Below are 13,592 nucleotides of genomic sequence, written 5' to 3'. Positions count from 1 at the left end.
ATGAAAATGTTTAGTGAGAACGGAGAATGAAATCATGTCCGCCGCTGTCACCGTGACTACATGTAAGGCGTCACAGCAGCGCTGTGTCACAGTGCACGGGGATGTAGCTCAGTGGTAGAGCGCATGCTTCGCATGTATGAGGTCCCGGGTTCAATCCCCGGCATCTCCACGCTTTTATGCTGCGGTCCCACATTCCGAAATACTTCACACAGAAGATCAACCTTTATAACATTCCGCTGTACACAGACTGTTATTTTACTATAGCTTTTTATTCTATTTTTTGTTTTTATCTTATCTAATTTATCTTCACATTGGTTCTAGAAGAAATACAATTTGTTCTTTTTCCAACATGAAGGCATTTTAACTCCTTGTAATACCGAAAACAAACGTAAAGGAGTGTCGTTACCTTTTTAGGCACAGCGATCGGAGTCGGCAATGAATACAGTGAATTCTCTTTTCAAAAAGATCATGGTTCCACTGGGGCTCGAACCCAGGACCTTCTGCGTGTAAAGCAGACGTGATAACCGCTACACTATGGAACCAAGATGCACACGTTAATGTACTCCCAATACCAAATCATGTCAATATGGTTCAGGTGACTCGTGTTTGTAAAATGAGATCAGGTGATCATCGTGACCTGGAAGTTAGTGGTCAGGGTGGGCGGGGTTAATGGGGACTGGGCGTGGTCTGAGAGAGGAGACGTGCAGGTTATCTGCGTCTATTAAACAAACCAGAAGCTGCAGAGGAGGACGAAGGTACGATCACCTGTGTGTGTGTGTGTGTGTGTGTGTGTGTGTGTGTGTGTGTGTGTGTGTGTGTGTGTGTGTGTGTGTGTGTGTGTGTGTGGATCGATTGCTAGCATCCACTCATGATGAATGTTAGGGTTTGTGCTGTCGCTTTGAGTTACATTTTTTCAACACACACACAAAATTCATGCCATAAATTATTTTAAAATCTTTATTGGTTTTTATGATGCAGCATCACTCAAAGGAACAAAAAATGGAAAAACTAAAGAAGAATGTAAGCGTGTGAGGAAGAGAAGGATAAAGGAAAGAAAGAAACTCTTTGTTTTTTAGACACACACACACACACACACACACACACACACACACACACACACACACACACACAATGTAACTGTGGGTTCATTTACAAGTCAAAACACTCCTATCAAATTTAAGAGGGAACCTCGTCATACACGGGAGCAAAACAAAGAGTGTGTTTGTCTTCATTCTGTTCGTATTTAACTCTGCTGTACAAAATCCATCTTGTAATCTTACAATTCAATGAAAGTCCTTCATTTTTATATTTCTTTTAAGACACTAACCAGGGACAGAGCTCCACACTTCGTGTGTTCTTCGTCATGCTGCACATTCTCCATCATTTCTTCCCTGGCTGGGTTTGTAAAACTCTAGAATGAACTTGGCAGCTTTCCTTTTCTTCTTCGCCCCTCTGCTCTCCAGCTCTTCACCTTAATGTGTAACATGGAGACTTCCTGTCAGGAGTTTGAGGTGACAGTTCACACATCACCTGGTCTCACCTGCGGAACCTACAGCCACCTGAGCCTCAGCCTGATTGGTTCGCAGGCGGAGACTCCGCCCATCACTGTGAGCGACGCAGACCTGCTGCCTGGATCGGTGGGTTTTGTTAATCATGACTGTAAAACATAAAGCAACATTTATGTGACGATTTAAGAAACATATTCATGAAAGGTGAGGTTTTTGATAGATTGTTTCCTTTTGTTAATGTAAAGAAAAACGTCACTTGCACCGTCAAAGAAGGAGACACTACAGGGGCAAAGAGCTCAGGTTTGTCCTGAGGGCGGCGCTGCAGCTAAAGTGGGACCTAAAGAAGTCTGGTGACATGTTTAGGACGGTCAGACTCAGCAGGGGGCGGGACTGTGAAGCAAGATTAAAAGCTTAGTCAGCTACATTTCAGCTCCAGTCTAATGTTTCGATGTCTGACGCACTTCTGATCGCACTCTGTCGCCATGGTAACTTATGCTCCACAGCTAGCCTGGTCAGAAGCAGCAGATGTTGGAGCTTAGTGGGGCTGAAACATGAAGCTGGTTTGTCAAACAGCCTCTCCGTCCCTGATGTTTCTTTAGGGGTTGTTGGTTTATGGAAATATGAACTGGATAGGTTTAAGTGTCCGTCTGTCTCCCCTTCGACCCTGTAGGCGTGTCCCCTCTGGGTCCAGGCCGTCCGTCCCCTGGGTCGTCTCCTTCTTATCCGTCTCAGACTGAATCCTCGGCCGGGCTTCCCAGACATGGACTGGCACTGTGACCGGGTGGAGGTGAAGAAGGCAGAGAAGAAGGAGGCGGGCCCTGAAGACCCAGAGGTACAGGTGTTCCTGTGTGACAGGTGGCTGCAGTCAGCAGATGGTGACGTGGAGCTACGGACCGAGAAGAGTAAGAAACGTTCACGAGCTTCTTCCTCTTAACTGCAGGAGACAAGGCAAGACTAGGAGCTAAGTTCAGTTATGTAATAATGTAACAGATGTTTCCACCATGGGATGTGTGTGTGTGTGTGTGTGTGTGTGTGTGTGTGTGTGTGTGTGTGTTCATTAATGCTTGATTTCCATTAATAGCTCTGAAACGAAAAAAGACAGAAAGATCATTCAGTTACCATGGGGATGTTTTTAATGTCAACCACTCAGATTACAGAAGTCAAATATGGACAGAGATGCAGTAGTGTTAGCAGTCATGGTGACCCAGAGTGCACTGTTTGGCCTTGGTGGAGGTCTGAGCTGTGTGTGTGCGGTCTGTTGTCAGTGTGTTTGCTGAAGGACGAAGCAGAGGAGAAGCTGAAGCAGCAGCGACTCCAACAACTGCAGCAGCAACAGAAACACATCAGGTGAGACTTCAGACACAGATCATCAGTCTGACTCGCTTTTAGTGAAGATCAACCAGCAGCGACCACAGGTGACACAATGTCACTCTCCTGTCGCAGCGTTGTTGTGTTTTGATTGTGGTGCTATGGTATTTGTGTCAGGTTATAAAGCACTGTTTCTGGAAAATGGAAGCAATTCCTAAGTAAGTAAATGAACCAGAATCACATGACCTGTGTGTGTGTGTGTGTGTGTGTGTGTGTGTGTGTGTGTGTGTTGTAGATGGCTACCGTTTGTGGATTGTGCTCCACACTATGTAGATGTAAAACGGTCATCTGATCTCGGGCCGAACCTGAACTTCACACGTAGAAGGTGACAACACACACACACAACACGTAAAGCACCAGAGAAACACTGATTACAGAAAATCAGTCAGATTTTGTGTGTGTGTCCGGTGTGTGTCCGGTGTGTGTGTGTGTGTGTGTGTGTGTGTCTTCAGCCCAGCTATGAACCTTCACTACCTGAAAGGCTTCACCCAGCAGACGCAGGGATGGAACAGCTTCACTGAGCTGGACAGAGTTTTCAAACTCAACAGCAACCACAACAAGATCGCCGGTACAGACATGAAACATACAACATACGTACATAAATGCAACATACATGTCCAACATACATCCCCCCCCCCCCCCCCTCTGTCTCTCAGAGTTTGTTCGGGCTCACTGGATGGACGATGGCTTTTTCGGTTACCAGAGTCTGAACGGTTTAAACCCTCTGATGCTGCGTCAGACCCGCCTCCTCCCTCCACACCTGTCTGTCACCTCTGAAATGCTCCGCCCCTTCCTGCCTGATGACTCCTCCCTGGAGGCAGAACTGCAGGTACCAGACCGTCATGATAAATACTTCATTCTTATTTCCTTTGTAAGTGGATTTGTAAATCAAAAACACTGCGCTTCTGTTTGTGAAAAGGGGCGTGGTCTTGATTTGACATTGTCTTGTGGCTTTGATGCCTGTCTGAAAAATAAAAAAAAGCAAAATAATTCAAATGAACAAACAATAAGCTCAAATAATAATATTGCAAATGAAAATGCTGATCAGTAAGGGGTCCTTGACTGATTGTATCACCTCATCCTCATCCTCATCCTCATCATCCTCATCATAGTAGTGCAGCGCCCCGTGTCACTCTATCACTCTGCTGTGTGTCAGAAAGGAGCCGTGTACCTGCTGGACTATGAGCTCATGGACGGCCTGCCAGCCAACGTGATCAATGGAAGGCAGACGTACCTGTGTGCTCCTCTGTGCCTGCTGCACCTGAACCAGCAGGGGGCGCTGAAGCCCATCGCCATCCAGGTGAGCTCCAGCTGCCTCACACACTCAGCAGGAAATGCAGCAAAATCAATTTCCAACAATATGTAATGATTATAGGGACATTTACATCCGTGACATAGTTGTGTGTTGTTTTGTCGTCTCCTTGTGTAGATGTTCTTCTTCTCCTCTTCAGGTCTGTAGGTCTCAGTGTGTAGATGTTATGTATTTCCATTCCGTCCTTGTTAAAGCTGATCAGTCACCACTCTGGTCTCTTCCTCTCTATCGGTTGGTGGCAGCACCTTATTTCTCATGTAAATGTAAATTGAACCTTTGTTGTTCCTGTAGTTGCAGCAAACCCCTGGCCCTCTGAACCCGGTCTTCCTGCCCTCTGACCTCAGCTGTGATTGGCTGCTGGCTAAGCTATGGGTGCGCTGTGCAGATTTCCAGTGTCACCAGCTGGTGTCGCACTACCTGAGGACCCACATGATGGGGGAGCTCTGCTGCGGCGCCACACTCAGGACGCTGCCTCAGCTGCACCCGCTGCATCAGGTGCAACCGTGTGACAGTGGAGAGATGAAGCCTGGGCCTGAGCGCAACATTTCCTTTTGTAAGTGAGCCGGGGGCAAGTTCATAAAGATCAACCAGGTGACCAGGATGCACAAAATACTCTGTAGACTCGGTTTATACATTTTTCAGGTCAGAGTTCCAGCTTTCTGTCGTGACCGGGACAGAAGTGAGACGGTTCTATGTCACATGATACCGATCGCCTTGAACTGGCCCCAGGCTCACCTACAAAACAAAAGATGATTCCAGTACATTTTCTTGTCATTGATGTGCTGTGGTGTTTGCTTACTGATGAGTGTTGGGCTCTGACAGCTGCTGATGCCACACGTGCAGACCAGCCTGCAGATCAACATCCAGGCCAGAGCCTCGCTGCTAGCTGCTAACGGGGTTTTTGATAAGGTACCACTCTGTGTGTGTGTGTGTGTGTGTGTGTGTGTGTGTGTTGATCGTACACATAGTTTGAGGATGCATGTCTGCTCTCTCTTCCTGTGTCCTGATTGGATGTCCTCCAGGCGGTGGGGTGTGGTCTGGAGGCGGTCCCTGTCCTGATATCCCGGGCCGGGGCCAGGATCCGTTACAGATCCCTGTGTGTCCCTGATGACCTGGCAGATCGCAGTGTGGACAAACTGCCACAGTCCTACTACGCCCAGGATGCACAGAGAGTCTGGGACGCTCTGCACAGGTAAACACACGGACCTGCACAGCTGTGAGGAGGCTGAGGCTCCTGCTGGGGGGGCGGGGGTCCAGGGGTCCAGGGGCCTCATGGGCATCTTCATATCAGCTGCTTGTGTTGATGTTGTGAGATGATCGACTGTCAGTGGAGGAAGAGTTGTGTATCTCAGATCAAACTGAGCCCACACGTGACATCATCAGTCAATTCTCTGGTAATTGTGTGTGTGTGTGTGTGTGTGTGTATGTGTGTGTGTGCGTGCGTGTGTGTAGGTTTGTTGTTAGCTGGATGGATTTGTTCTACCGTGGAGACGATGACGTGCAGCAGGACTCAGAGATTCAACACTGGATTGCAGAAATTAACTCACATGGCTTCACCTGCAACTCAGGTGAGTGTGTGTGTGTGTGTGTGTGTGTGCGTCGAGCGTGCGTGCGTGTGTGTGTGTCATGAGCCTGTCTCTCCTCAGGTTTCCCTGAGAGCTTCCAGACCAGAGCAGAAGTATCCAAGTTTGTCACCATGATCATCTTCAGCTGTTCTGCTCTACACGCTGCAGTCAACTTCTCCCAGGTGGGTCTCACTTCCTGTCTGGAGAAAAAAAAAATCAAAATGTCTTCACAAATGTCCTTCTCGTCCCCCTGTGTTTAGTCTCCCTCTCTCTCTCTCTCTCTCTCTCTCTCTCTCTCTCTCTCTCTCTCTCTCTTTCTCTTTGTCTCTCTCTTTCTCTTTGTCTCTCTCTCTTTCTCTTTGTCTCTCTCTCTTTCTCTCTCTCTCTCTGTCTCTCTCTCTCTCCCTCTCTCTCTCTCTCTCTCTCTCTCTCTCTCTCTCTCTCTCTCTCTTTGTCTGTCTCTCTCTCTCTCTCTCTTTGTCTCTCTCTCTCTCTCTCTGTCTCTCTCTCTCTCTCTCTTTGTCTCTCTCTCTCCCTCTCCCCCTCTCTCTCTCTCTCTCTTTCTCTTTGTCTCTCTCTCTCTCTCTCTCTCTCTCTCTCTCTCTCTCTCTCTCTTTGTCTCTCTCTCTCTCTCCCTCTCCCCCTCTCTCTCTCTCTCTCTCTCTCTCTCTCTCTCTCTTTCTCTTTGTCTCTCTCTCTCTCCCCCTCAGTTGGATTTCTCTCTGTGGATGCCAAACTCTCCGGCCTTCATGCTCCGCCCCCCCCCTCAGGCCAAAGGTTTGGTGACAGAGGAAGACATTTTGTCCTTCTTGCCGGATGTGAAGTCGACTTGTCACATCCTGTCCACGCTGACCGTCCTGTCTCAGCCTGCTGTTGACTATGTGAGGCTGCACACACTGTCAACAACATAACAGTCATAGTACAGGCCCCTGGACCTGGAGAAGTAGGACCTGGATCAGTAGGACCTGGATCAGTAGGACCTGGGTCAGTAGGATCTGGATCAGTAGGATCTGGATCAGTAGGATCTGGATCAGTAGGGTCTGGATCAGTAGGGTCAGGATCTGGTGGTCCCTCAGTCCTCTTCAGATAGGAGCTCTGTGTCTCCAGGCAGAGCCGAGTGTCTAGCAGAGCTACAAACATCAACCAGCAGCATCATGGAGCTGAGATGGAGCTGAGTCAGAGAAGGAGAGACAGGCTGGATGGATCTGCATCAGAACTGATCACTGGATTGATTATTGATTGACATTGAGATCTGCTACACTCATCCAAAGAGAGATCACTCAGGTCACTATGGAAGGATCACATGGTTGCAGATTATAACAATTTCCCAGTTTAGGATCAATCAGGTCTATCTATCTATAAAAGTCAAATGCACAGATTTGAGGTCATGTCAGATGTTTGCGCCCCCTGTTGGCTCTCTGTGTTTTGGAGTGAACCTCTTCTTGTCCCTCAGGTTCCTCTCTGTCATTACCGAGAGGCGGTTTTCAATGATGGCGCCCCTCGCAGGTTGGTGAAGCAGGTGCAGGAAGAACTGCAGGCCATTTCAGATGACATCACTGATCGGAACAGCAGACTGGACCTGCCGTACCCGTACCTGTGCCCACAGCACATCGAGAACAGTGTGGCTATTTAAAGCAGCTTCATAGCAATATCCCTCAGGATAAATGAAGTTTGATCCTATCTCTTATCTAATCAAAAGGTCACGTTTGTGTGAAACCGTGACGAGGTCCAGTTCTACTTCCTGTTATGTGACTGGACTGTGGAGTGTGTGAATGTTGCCTTGGTTACTGGGTTGTTTGTTTTAATTCTTGTATTTTAATTGTTGAATTATTTTGTGTTTCCTCTTTATGTGAACTCTTACCTGTCACTTATTATTATGTTATTCTTTATGTTCAAAGTGTGGAAGCACGTGTTGATTGTGACGTCACCAATATGGCTGAAGTGCTTTGACATTTAAATCATAACAAACTAATACAGCAAATCTATCATCAGATCAGCAGCAGAAATGAAAAACATCAGTCAATACTTTCTTAACTATTCAGAAACGTTTTGCAGCTAAAACATTCACATTGTGAACTTCTGCTGTGTTGTGTTTGAGTGGCCTGAGAGAATCAATACTAATAAATAACACTGACACGTTATTATGCCTCATAACTGTACAGACAGGATTACACTTCACTCTGCTGTTTGTTCATCCACACACATGAAGACATTAGGATGCTACTTTATCAAACACATGCACCTTTGGATCCGGTCCACACAGAGTTCATGTAAACGTTCTTTGCTTGTGTTTGGGCAGGGGGGGGGGGGGGGGGGGATGCTCTTCCTGTTTAGACTTCCTCTGTTCCCTCTCGTTGGTGTCCAGGCTTAACGAGACCAGATCAGTCTGGGCCCTCCTCAGTGCTGGATTGACATTAACGTCTCGTGCTTCCTCCCGTCCTTCCTTCCTAGCTGACAGGATCCAGCACCAGGACTTTACACTCCCTCTTGGCGATCTTGTCCACAGACAGCAGACTTTTGTCCTGAGGCGGCAGGTAGAGTGGCCGACCCACAGGAGAGCCAACAGGAGGGGTGATGGCCCGGCGCTCCATGGCACTGCCGGTCCTGACACACACACACACACACACACACACACACACACAGTCAGACTGGTTCATGACTTCAGACTCATGATATCTCAGTAGGAAGTGTTCTGTGCTGACCTACCTCATGATGTGCGAGCGGGACGGCTGCTGGTGGGAGAAGGACTGGGACCGACCCAGACTGGCCTGGTGTCGGTCCAGCAAGTCTCGCATTGCAGGGCTGGATGGGCTGTTCTTACCTGGGGAGGGGAGACATGGCTAGTTTGGGGGCTTGCTTTTCTCATCCTAAGACATTAGAATCAGATGGCTGCCTTTACGGTTGATGGTTCAATTCCCTGTAGAGTTAATAAGAGTGACTTACGTGACAGGGGCCGTGCATCAGGGGGGGGGTTGGCGATTGAGGCTGTGAACTGTAGCTTCAACTTCATATGCTGACTCAGCTAACGCAAAGAGACAGAGTTCAGTGGAGGGTAGAAGTACGTGGGAGCTACAGGTACTACAGGTTACTAAAGGGTTAAAGTACCTCGTACAGTCCCGGTCGGAGGATCTGGAAAGCCACACTGAAGGACAATGTGCTTCCTTTCCGACAGTGACCAAGGTTACTGAGGGGGGTGTGACAGACCACAGCGGCGAGCGCTGCGTCCTCACCCTGACCACGACCTGAACGCATCACAACACAGCAAACATCAGGCTGAACGTTCTTTAAGACCAAAGACTTCATATTCATATACACACAGACATGAACATCTAACTCAGACTCTCAACCAAAAGGCAGCCATGGAGCAAGAACTAACCAACGTCTTAGCAACCAGCATGAAATACCCCAGCAACCACACAAAACCCCAAACACCCACAAACAGTAGCAGGTGAGTAAGGGACTGACCCTCAGGAGTCCAGACCAGCCTGACAGCCAGGAAGTCCTGCAGGTTGTTCAGCAGAACGTATTTCACCCTGAAGTGTTCCTTCACCCTCACCGTGCTTGGACAGCTGGCCGTCATGACGAACTGTGGCCGGTCCAGACGGACGCTAGGCAACCTGGGGGGTGGCCGGGGTCAGAGGTCAGTGACGTAAGACAGACCAGCACGAGGGGAAGAAAGAGGGACGAGTTCACTTAAAAGGAAAACTATGGAGCTCCTGACCTGTAGTGGGTGTAGATGCAGTTGGTGAAAGGCATCTTGGGAGTGGACCACTGCAGCACGGCGACCAGAGGAACCTCCAGCCCCTGAAAGAATGAAGCTGTTACACGTAACAACTCGTCAAAGGGGCGACACTGCGCTAAGAGAACACGGCACCTCTTTGGAGTCGTCCTGCGGCATGTCGTTCAGGTGCAGCTGGAACAGGAAGTCGTGCTCCTCCAAGGCGCTGAGCATGCTGGGAACATGGCAGGCCAGGCTCTCCACCCTGCAGAAAGAGGCCATGCCGACCTCACCAGACTGATGGCTGGAGGATGCAGAGGACATCAGATGGAACATGAACTGATCCCCCTGACACGCCAACATCCACAGGTCACATGTTCTCTCACGTGAAGAATGTGTCTGAACTAACAGAACCTGACGTGATGAGACACTCTGGCTCTTACCACACGTTGTCCACCAGCAGCACCGAGCCGTCAGGCATCATGGGAAGGTAAGAGGCGTTCAGGTTCGGTAGAATACGAACATCACGAATATTCACCTCCTCCTGAGAAGATTCATTCAATACTGAGAAGAGAGGAGAGGAGAGGAGAGGAGAGGAAGAGAGGAGAGGAGAGGAGAGGAGAGGAAGAGAGGAGAGGAGAGGAGAGGAGAGGAGAGGAGAGGAGAGGAGAGGAAGAGAGGAGAGGAGAGGAGAGGAGGAGAGGAGTAGTGACAAAATCGAGTAACTTTGTATTTCTGATCCTAAGAATCCCTTTCCTTCTTCTAAATGTTCTTGTACCTTTCAGCACTGTCAGGTGTTTTCCACAGACGGTCATCTGCTTACAGTGGACAGTGGGAGGAGGGAGGACAGTGAGAGTGGTGCTGACTGAGGACGAGACGGACGGACCGCATGTTAGAGGACATGACAGGGACGCTGTACAGAAAGATGTGTGTGTGTGTGTGTGTGTGTGTGTGTGTGTGTGTGTGTGTGTGTGTGTGTGTGTGTGTGTGTGTGTGTGTGTGTGTGTGTGTGTGTGTGTGTGTGTGTGTGTGTGTGTGTGTGTGTGCGTGCGTGCGTGTGTGTGTAGTACCCTGAGCTTTGAAGGTGTTCAGGTCGTGTCTGAATGTGTGTGTAGGTTCTCGTTGCTGAAGGACGCTCAGGTATCCGAGCTCCTGCACTTCGGCCTTCTCTGCCTCTCTCTTCCACACTGTGACCATCACCTGAACACACACACACACACACACACACACACACACATCATGTATCATACAGACAGGGAGGCAGACAGACAGGGAGGCAGACAGGCACATGCTCCTCCTCACCTTGACCTTGAGGGTGCTGACAGGAAGTTTGTCCAGAGACACTGTGAGCGGGAAAATGACCTCATCCGCCAACACCACCGGTTCATCCAGAGGAGACTGCAGAGACACAGAGACGCCATGAAGAGACTGAGGCCATAACTTTATGTTCTTTACCTGTGGACCCGACCGCACCTGAACAGGAGCCCTGCGGAACTCCCGGCCCACGGTGCCTGATGAGTTGTGGATGAGCAGCGGTTTGCAGTCCCTGAAGCTGCGACAGCGAGAATCCACCCTGCTGCCCAGCGCTGCGATGGCGGCCTCTGCAGCGGCGATGTAGTCTTCTTCGCCGTCCTCGTTGGCCTCGTCCCCGCTGCTCTGGTAGTCATGGTGATGCAGATGCTGGTTGGGTCTGTGGCGGCTGCTCTCTCCGGGACTCACGCTGGCTACGGCGCACAGAGAGCTGGCCAGCTCCCGCCAGGCACGACTGCTGGCTGTTTCTGTTCCAAATGTTGCCGCTGTGCCATCAGTGCCCCCTGCTGGATGGACATGAGGACAGACGGGTGAGGACAGACGGGTGAGGACAGACGGGTCCTGATTTTCCACATAAATCAAAAATGTTCAGTACATGAATGAATGAGACTTTTCTAAAATCTGTCAGATCGGTTTCATATTTCTTCCCTGTATTTCTAGATTTTGTTTCCTTTTCTTTAATCTATTTATTGTTTAATTTCGTAGAATCTCTACATGAAGAAGGGCTACAAATAAATGTGATTGACAGTCAAAGAGTCAGTCCACATTGTATTCTTGAATGTCTTCTGGTTTACAAATGATTTTCTGTTTTTGCCAAACATTTTATCATTATTATGGATCATTATTATCAGTATTTGAGGGATACTCAAGTAAATATCATGAAATGTCTACAATTCTGGACGAAAATTAGCCGGTTTGACAGAATGTGTCCCCAGGATGTTTTTACAATGCTGCTTCTTATTGCTGTGATGTGATGTGATGTCATCTGAGACTGTAGAGCATTACAGAGCTACAGAACAGTGAGGCAATATGAACACACCGGAATGTAGGAATATTAGAACAAAAGATTAGGACTATTTTGTGATGTTCCTCAAAGGGAAGCATCTCTTCCTTTCCCCGGCCTGATGGGAGCATCAGGGACGGCTCTCCCCGGCTCTCCCCCGGCTCTCCCCCGCTCTCCCCCGGCTCTCCCCGGCTCTCCCCCGCTCTCCTACCCGGTTCTCCTCCCCTGCTCTCCCCCCACCTTACCGGGGTCGTGCTCGATCGGCGTCGCCCCTGCGTCCTTGCAGCGCAGCACCAGGAGGAAGCGGACGGTCTCCCCGAGGTAGAGGTGACTCCTGCGGGGCAGAGTCCGGTACCGTGCAGGGTCCGACAGATCCGAGATGGGAACTGCCGGGAAATACATGAAATATTCACACTGCGACTCCATCATCTGCACCATGGCGACGATGAGGAGGAGGAGGAGGATGAGGAGGCTGAGCGAGCGCCGGGACGGACCGCGTTATATCGTTTCCCACCCGTAATCCGACCAGAAGGCGTGTAGACAATGAGGCTGGCGTCCAAATCCAGGCACAGCGAAGGAGAGAAGAAAGATAAGACAGTAACGTTAGACATGTGTAACTGTTATGATATAACACGGGTTAACAGCTATAATGCCTCATTGGATGAAACCCGAGAAAGAAGTCTGACATTGTGTCAAGAGACAACGACTGACCGATCATAGCCTTGTTGTCGGAGTGCGGGTGAGAAACGCAGCCGGCGCACCTTCGTCACGAACGCCAAGACACACGCACTTCCGCCGTTACGACATTACATTACATTACGAGCATTTGGCAGACGCTTTTATCCAAAGCGACTTACATTACATTACATTACCACCCTACGCAGAGGGGGGGAGCAATTGAGGGTTCGGTTGCCTCCCCGCTTTACGACCTCCCGCTTTGATTCTGTTCCGCTGGTTATTTTGTGGCTGTTTATTTTCACTTGGGTGGATTTCAGAAGGCTTTAAAAAATGTTTCTTAAATTTCATTTTATGAATCTACTTTCTACAGTCTGTAACCACAAATGACCCAGACCTACTAAATCATCCAGTTTAAGGTTCTACACTGATCTTTGAGCATAAATGTGATGTTTGAATCCACTTTGTCATCTGAGCCACATGTTATTATTCTGCTCACGGTTACATCATTATTGATGATCTTTGTTTGGATATAACCTTACCTTCCAGGAAACACGTTTACTGATGAAAGTGATTTAGCACAGCGGTGACAGCTGCTCAGAGTGCTGAAGGTTCAGGTGAAGTCTGGAGCTTTAGATCACTGCAGCCACACTTAGAAGGAAAAGCTGACAGACAAGATGCTAAAGAAAAGTCTACTAACAGCCAAACAGGAAATAGATTTAGTAATATTAAAGTATGATATCGCTGTAAGTTTGGTTTATTGGGTGACATCATTTTCTTAGTTTGATGACATCACTTTGTAAGCTTGATGATATCAATATTGTTTATTTAAGTAGCTGTAGATTCAGACGCTGTTGCAATTTGACAGCACAGTAGAAAGTACGTCTGAACGTACGCTGGATCCTGTCATTTGTTTTCTGATTAAACATTGAAAGGAGAGTTGGCTCGTCTCGTCGTGCTCGTGATGTGGGCGCCCCGTTTGCCAGGCTTCCCCAAGAAGTGACACATCTGTGCAGAGGAAGGCAACAACAACGTGCCACTACAAGTAGTTAAGTTAGTAGCTTTGCTGATTTTAACCAATGAAATGAACCAATGATGTCCAGCCAAATGTTTAGCTGCTAGATTCTCAGCA

At 48.7% G+C, this 13,592-nt stretch overlaps 2 protein-coding genes and 2 non-coding genes across 4 annotated transcripts; 2 read left to right on the top strand and 2 right to left on the bottom strand.

Annotated features, from left to right (window-relative positions):
- The first annotated feature begins 97 nt into the window (after nt 1-97).
- On the top strand, nt 98-169 carry trnaa-cgc (transfer RNA alanine (anticodon CGC)). The gene has a single exon. It is a non-coding gene; the product is annotated as a tRNA-Ala (tRNA).
- Nucleotides 170-469: 300 nt separating this feature from the next.
- Nucleotides 470-542, bottom strand: trnav-uac (transfer RNA valine (anticodon UAC)). Its single transcript has one exon. It is a non-coding gene; the product is annotated as a tRNA-Val (tRNA).
- A 153-nt stretch (nt 543-695) lies between these two features.
- On the top strand, nt 696-8,028 carry LOC142988660 (polyunsaturated fatty acid lipoxygenase ALOX15B). Its single transcript, XM_076137897.1, has 15 exons — nt 696-755; nt 1,464-1,637; nt 2,179-2,410; nt 2,774-2,855; nt 3,112-3,201; nt 3,329-3,444; nt 3,533-3,705; nt 4,033-4,176; nt 4,480-4,683; nt 5,011-5,097; nt 5,211-5,380; nt 5,641-5,756; nt 5,835-5,935; nt 6,464-6,634; nt 7,207-8,028. Exons 2-15 carry the CDS (start codon nt 1,476-1,478, stop codon nt 7,384-7,386), a joined length of 2,028 nt encoding a protein of 675 aa, XP_075994012.1. The 5' UTR covers nt 696-755; nt 1,464-1,475; the 3' UTR covers nt 7,387-8,028.
- A 133-nt stretch (nt 8,029-8,161) lies between these two features.
- Nucleotides 8,162-12,223, bottom strand: LOC142988662 (trafficking protein particle complex subunit 14-like). Its single transcript, XM_076137898.1, has 13 exons — nt 12,031-12,223; nt 10,945-11,288; nt 10,774-10,869; nt 10,542-10,671; nt 10,250-10,336; nt 9,915-10,035; nt 9,628-9,775; nt 9,475-9,557; nt 9,219-9,370; nt 8,859-8,995; nt 8,697-8,775; nt 8,460-8,574; nt 8,162-8,357 (listed from the first exon to the last, which is right to left on the bottom strand). Exons 1-13 carry the CDS (start codon nt 12,221-12,223, stop codon nt 8,201-8,203), a joined length of 1,842 nt encoding a protein of 613 aa, XP_075994013.1. The 3' UTR covers nt 8,162-8,200.
- Between the last annotated feature and the right edge of the window lie 1,369 nt (nt 12,224-13,592).

The sequence above is a fragment of the Genypterus blacodes genome, unplaced genomic scaffold (genome assembly GCF_046128005.1).
Source record: "Genypterus blacodes isolate CSIRO-AG114 ecotype Tasmania unplaced genomic scaffold, CSIRO-AGI_Gbla_v1 ptg000341l_1, whole genome shotgun sequence".
Taxonomy (NCBI): domain Eukaryota; kingdom Metazoa; phylum Chordata; class Actinopteri; order Ophidiiformes; family Ophidiidae; genus Genypterus; species Genypterus blacodes.
Note: the sequence above shows the minus strand (reverse complement) of the source record. Positions and strands in the feature narration are given on the sequence as shown.

What these genes read in the sequence shown, in the direction of transcription:
- LOC142988662 (XM_076137898.1), bottom strand. Translation starts at nt 12,223, where the DNA reads ATGGTGCAGATGATGGAGTCGCAGTGTGAATATTTCATGTATTTCCCG. An exon ending in ACACCTGACAGTGCTGAAAG is followed by an intron (nt 10,036 to 10,249) that starts GTACAAGAACAT and finishes CTCTCTTCTCAG; the next exon opens with TATTGAATGAATCTTCTCAG. An exon ending in CGCAGGACGACTCCAAAGAG is followed by an intron (nt 9,558 to 9,627) that starts GTGCCGTGTTCT and finishes TCATTCTTTCAG; the next exon opens with GGGCTGGAGGTTCCTCTGGT.
- LOC142988660 (XM_076137897.1), top strand. Translation starts at nt 1,476, where the DNA reads ATGTGTAACATGGAGACTTCCTGTCAGGAGTTTGAGGTGACAGTTCAC. An exon ending in CAGCAACAGAAACACATCAG is followed by an intron (nt 2,856 to 3,111) that starts GTGAGACTTCAG and finishes TGTGTGTTGTAG; the next exon opens with ATGGCTACCGTTTGTGGATT. An exon ending in CTAACGGGGTTTTTGATAAG is followed by an intron (nt 5,098 to 5,210) that starts GTACCACTCTGT and finishes GATGTCCTCCAG; the next exon opens with GCGGTGGGGTGTGGTCTGGA.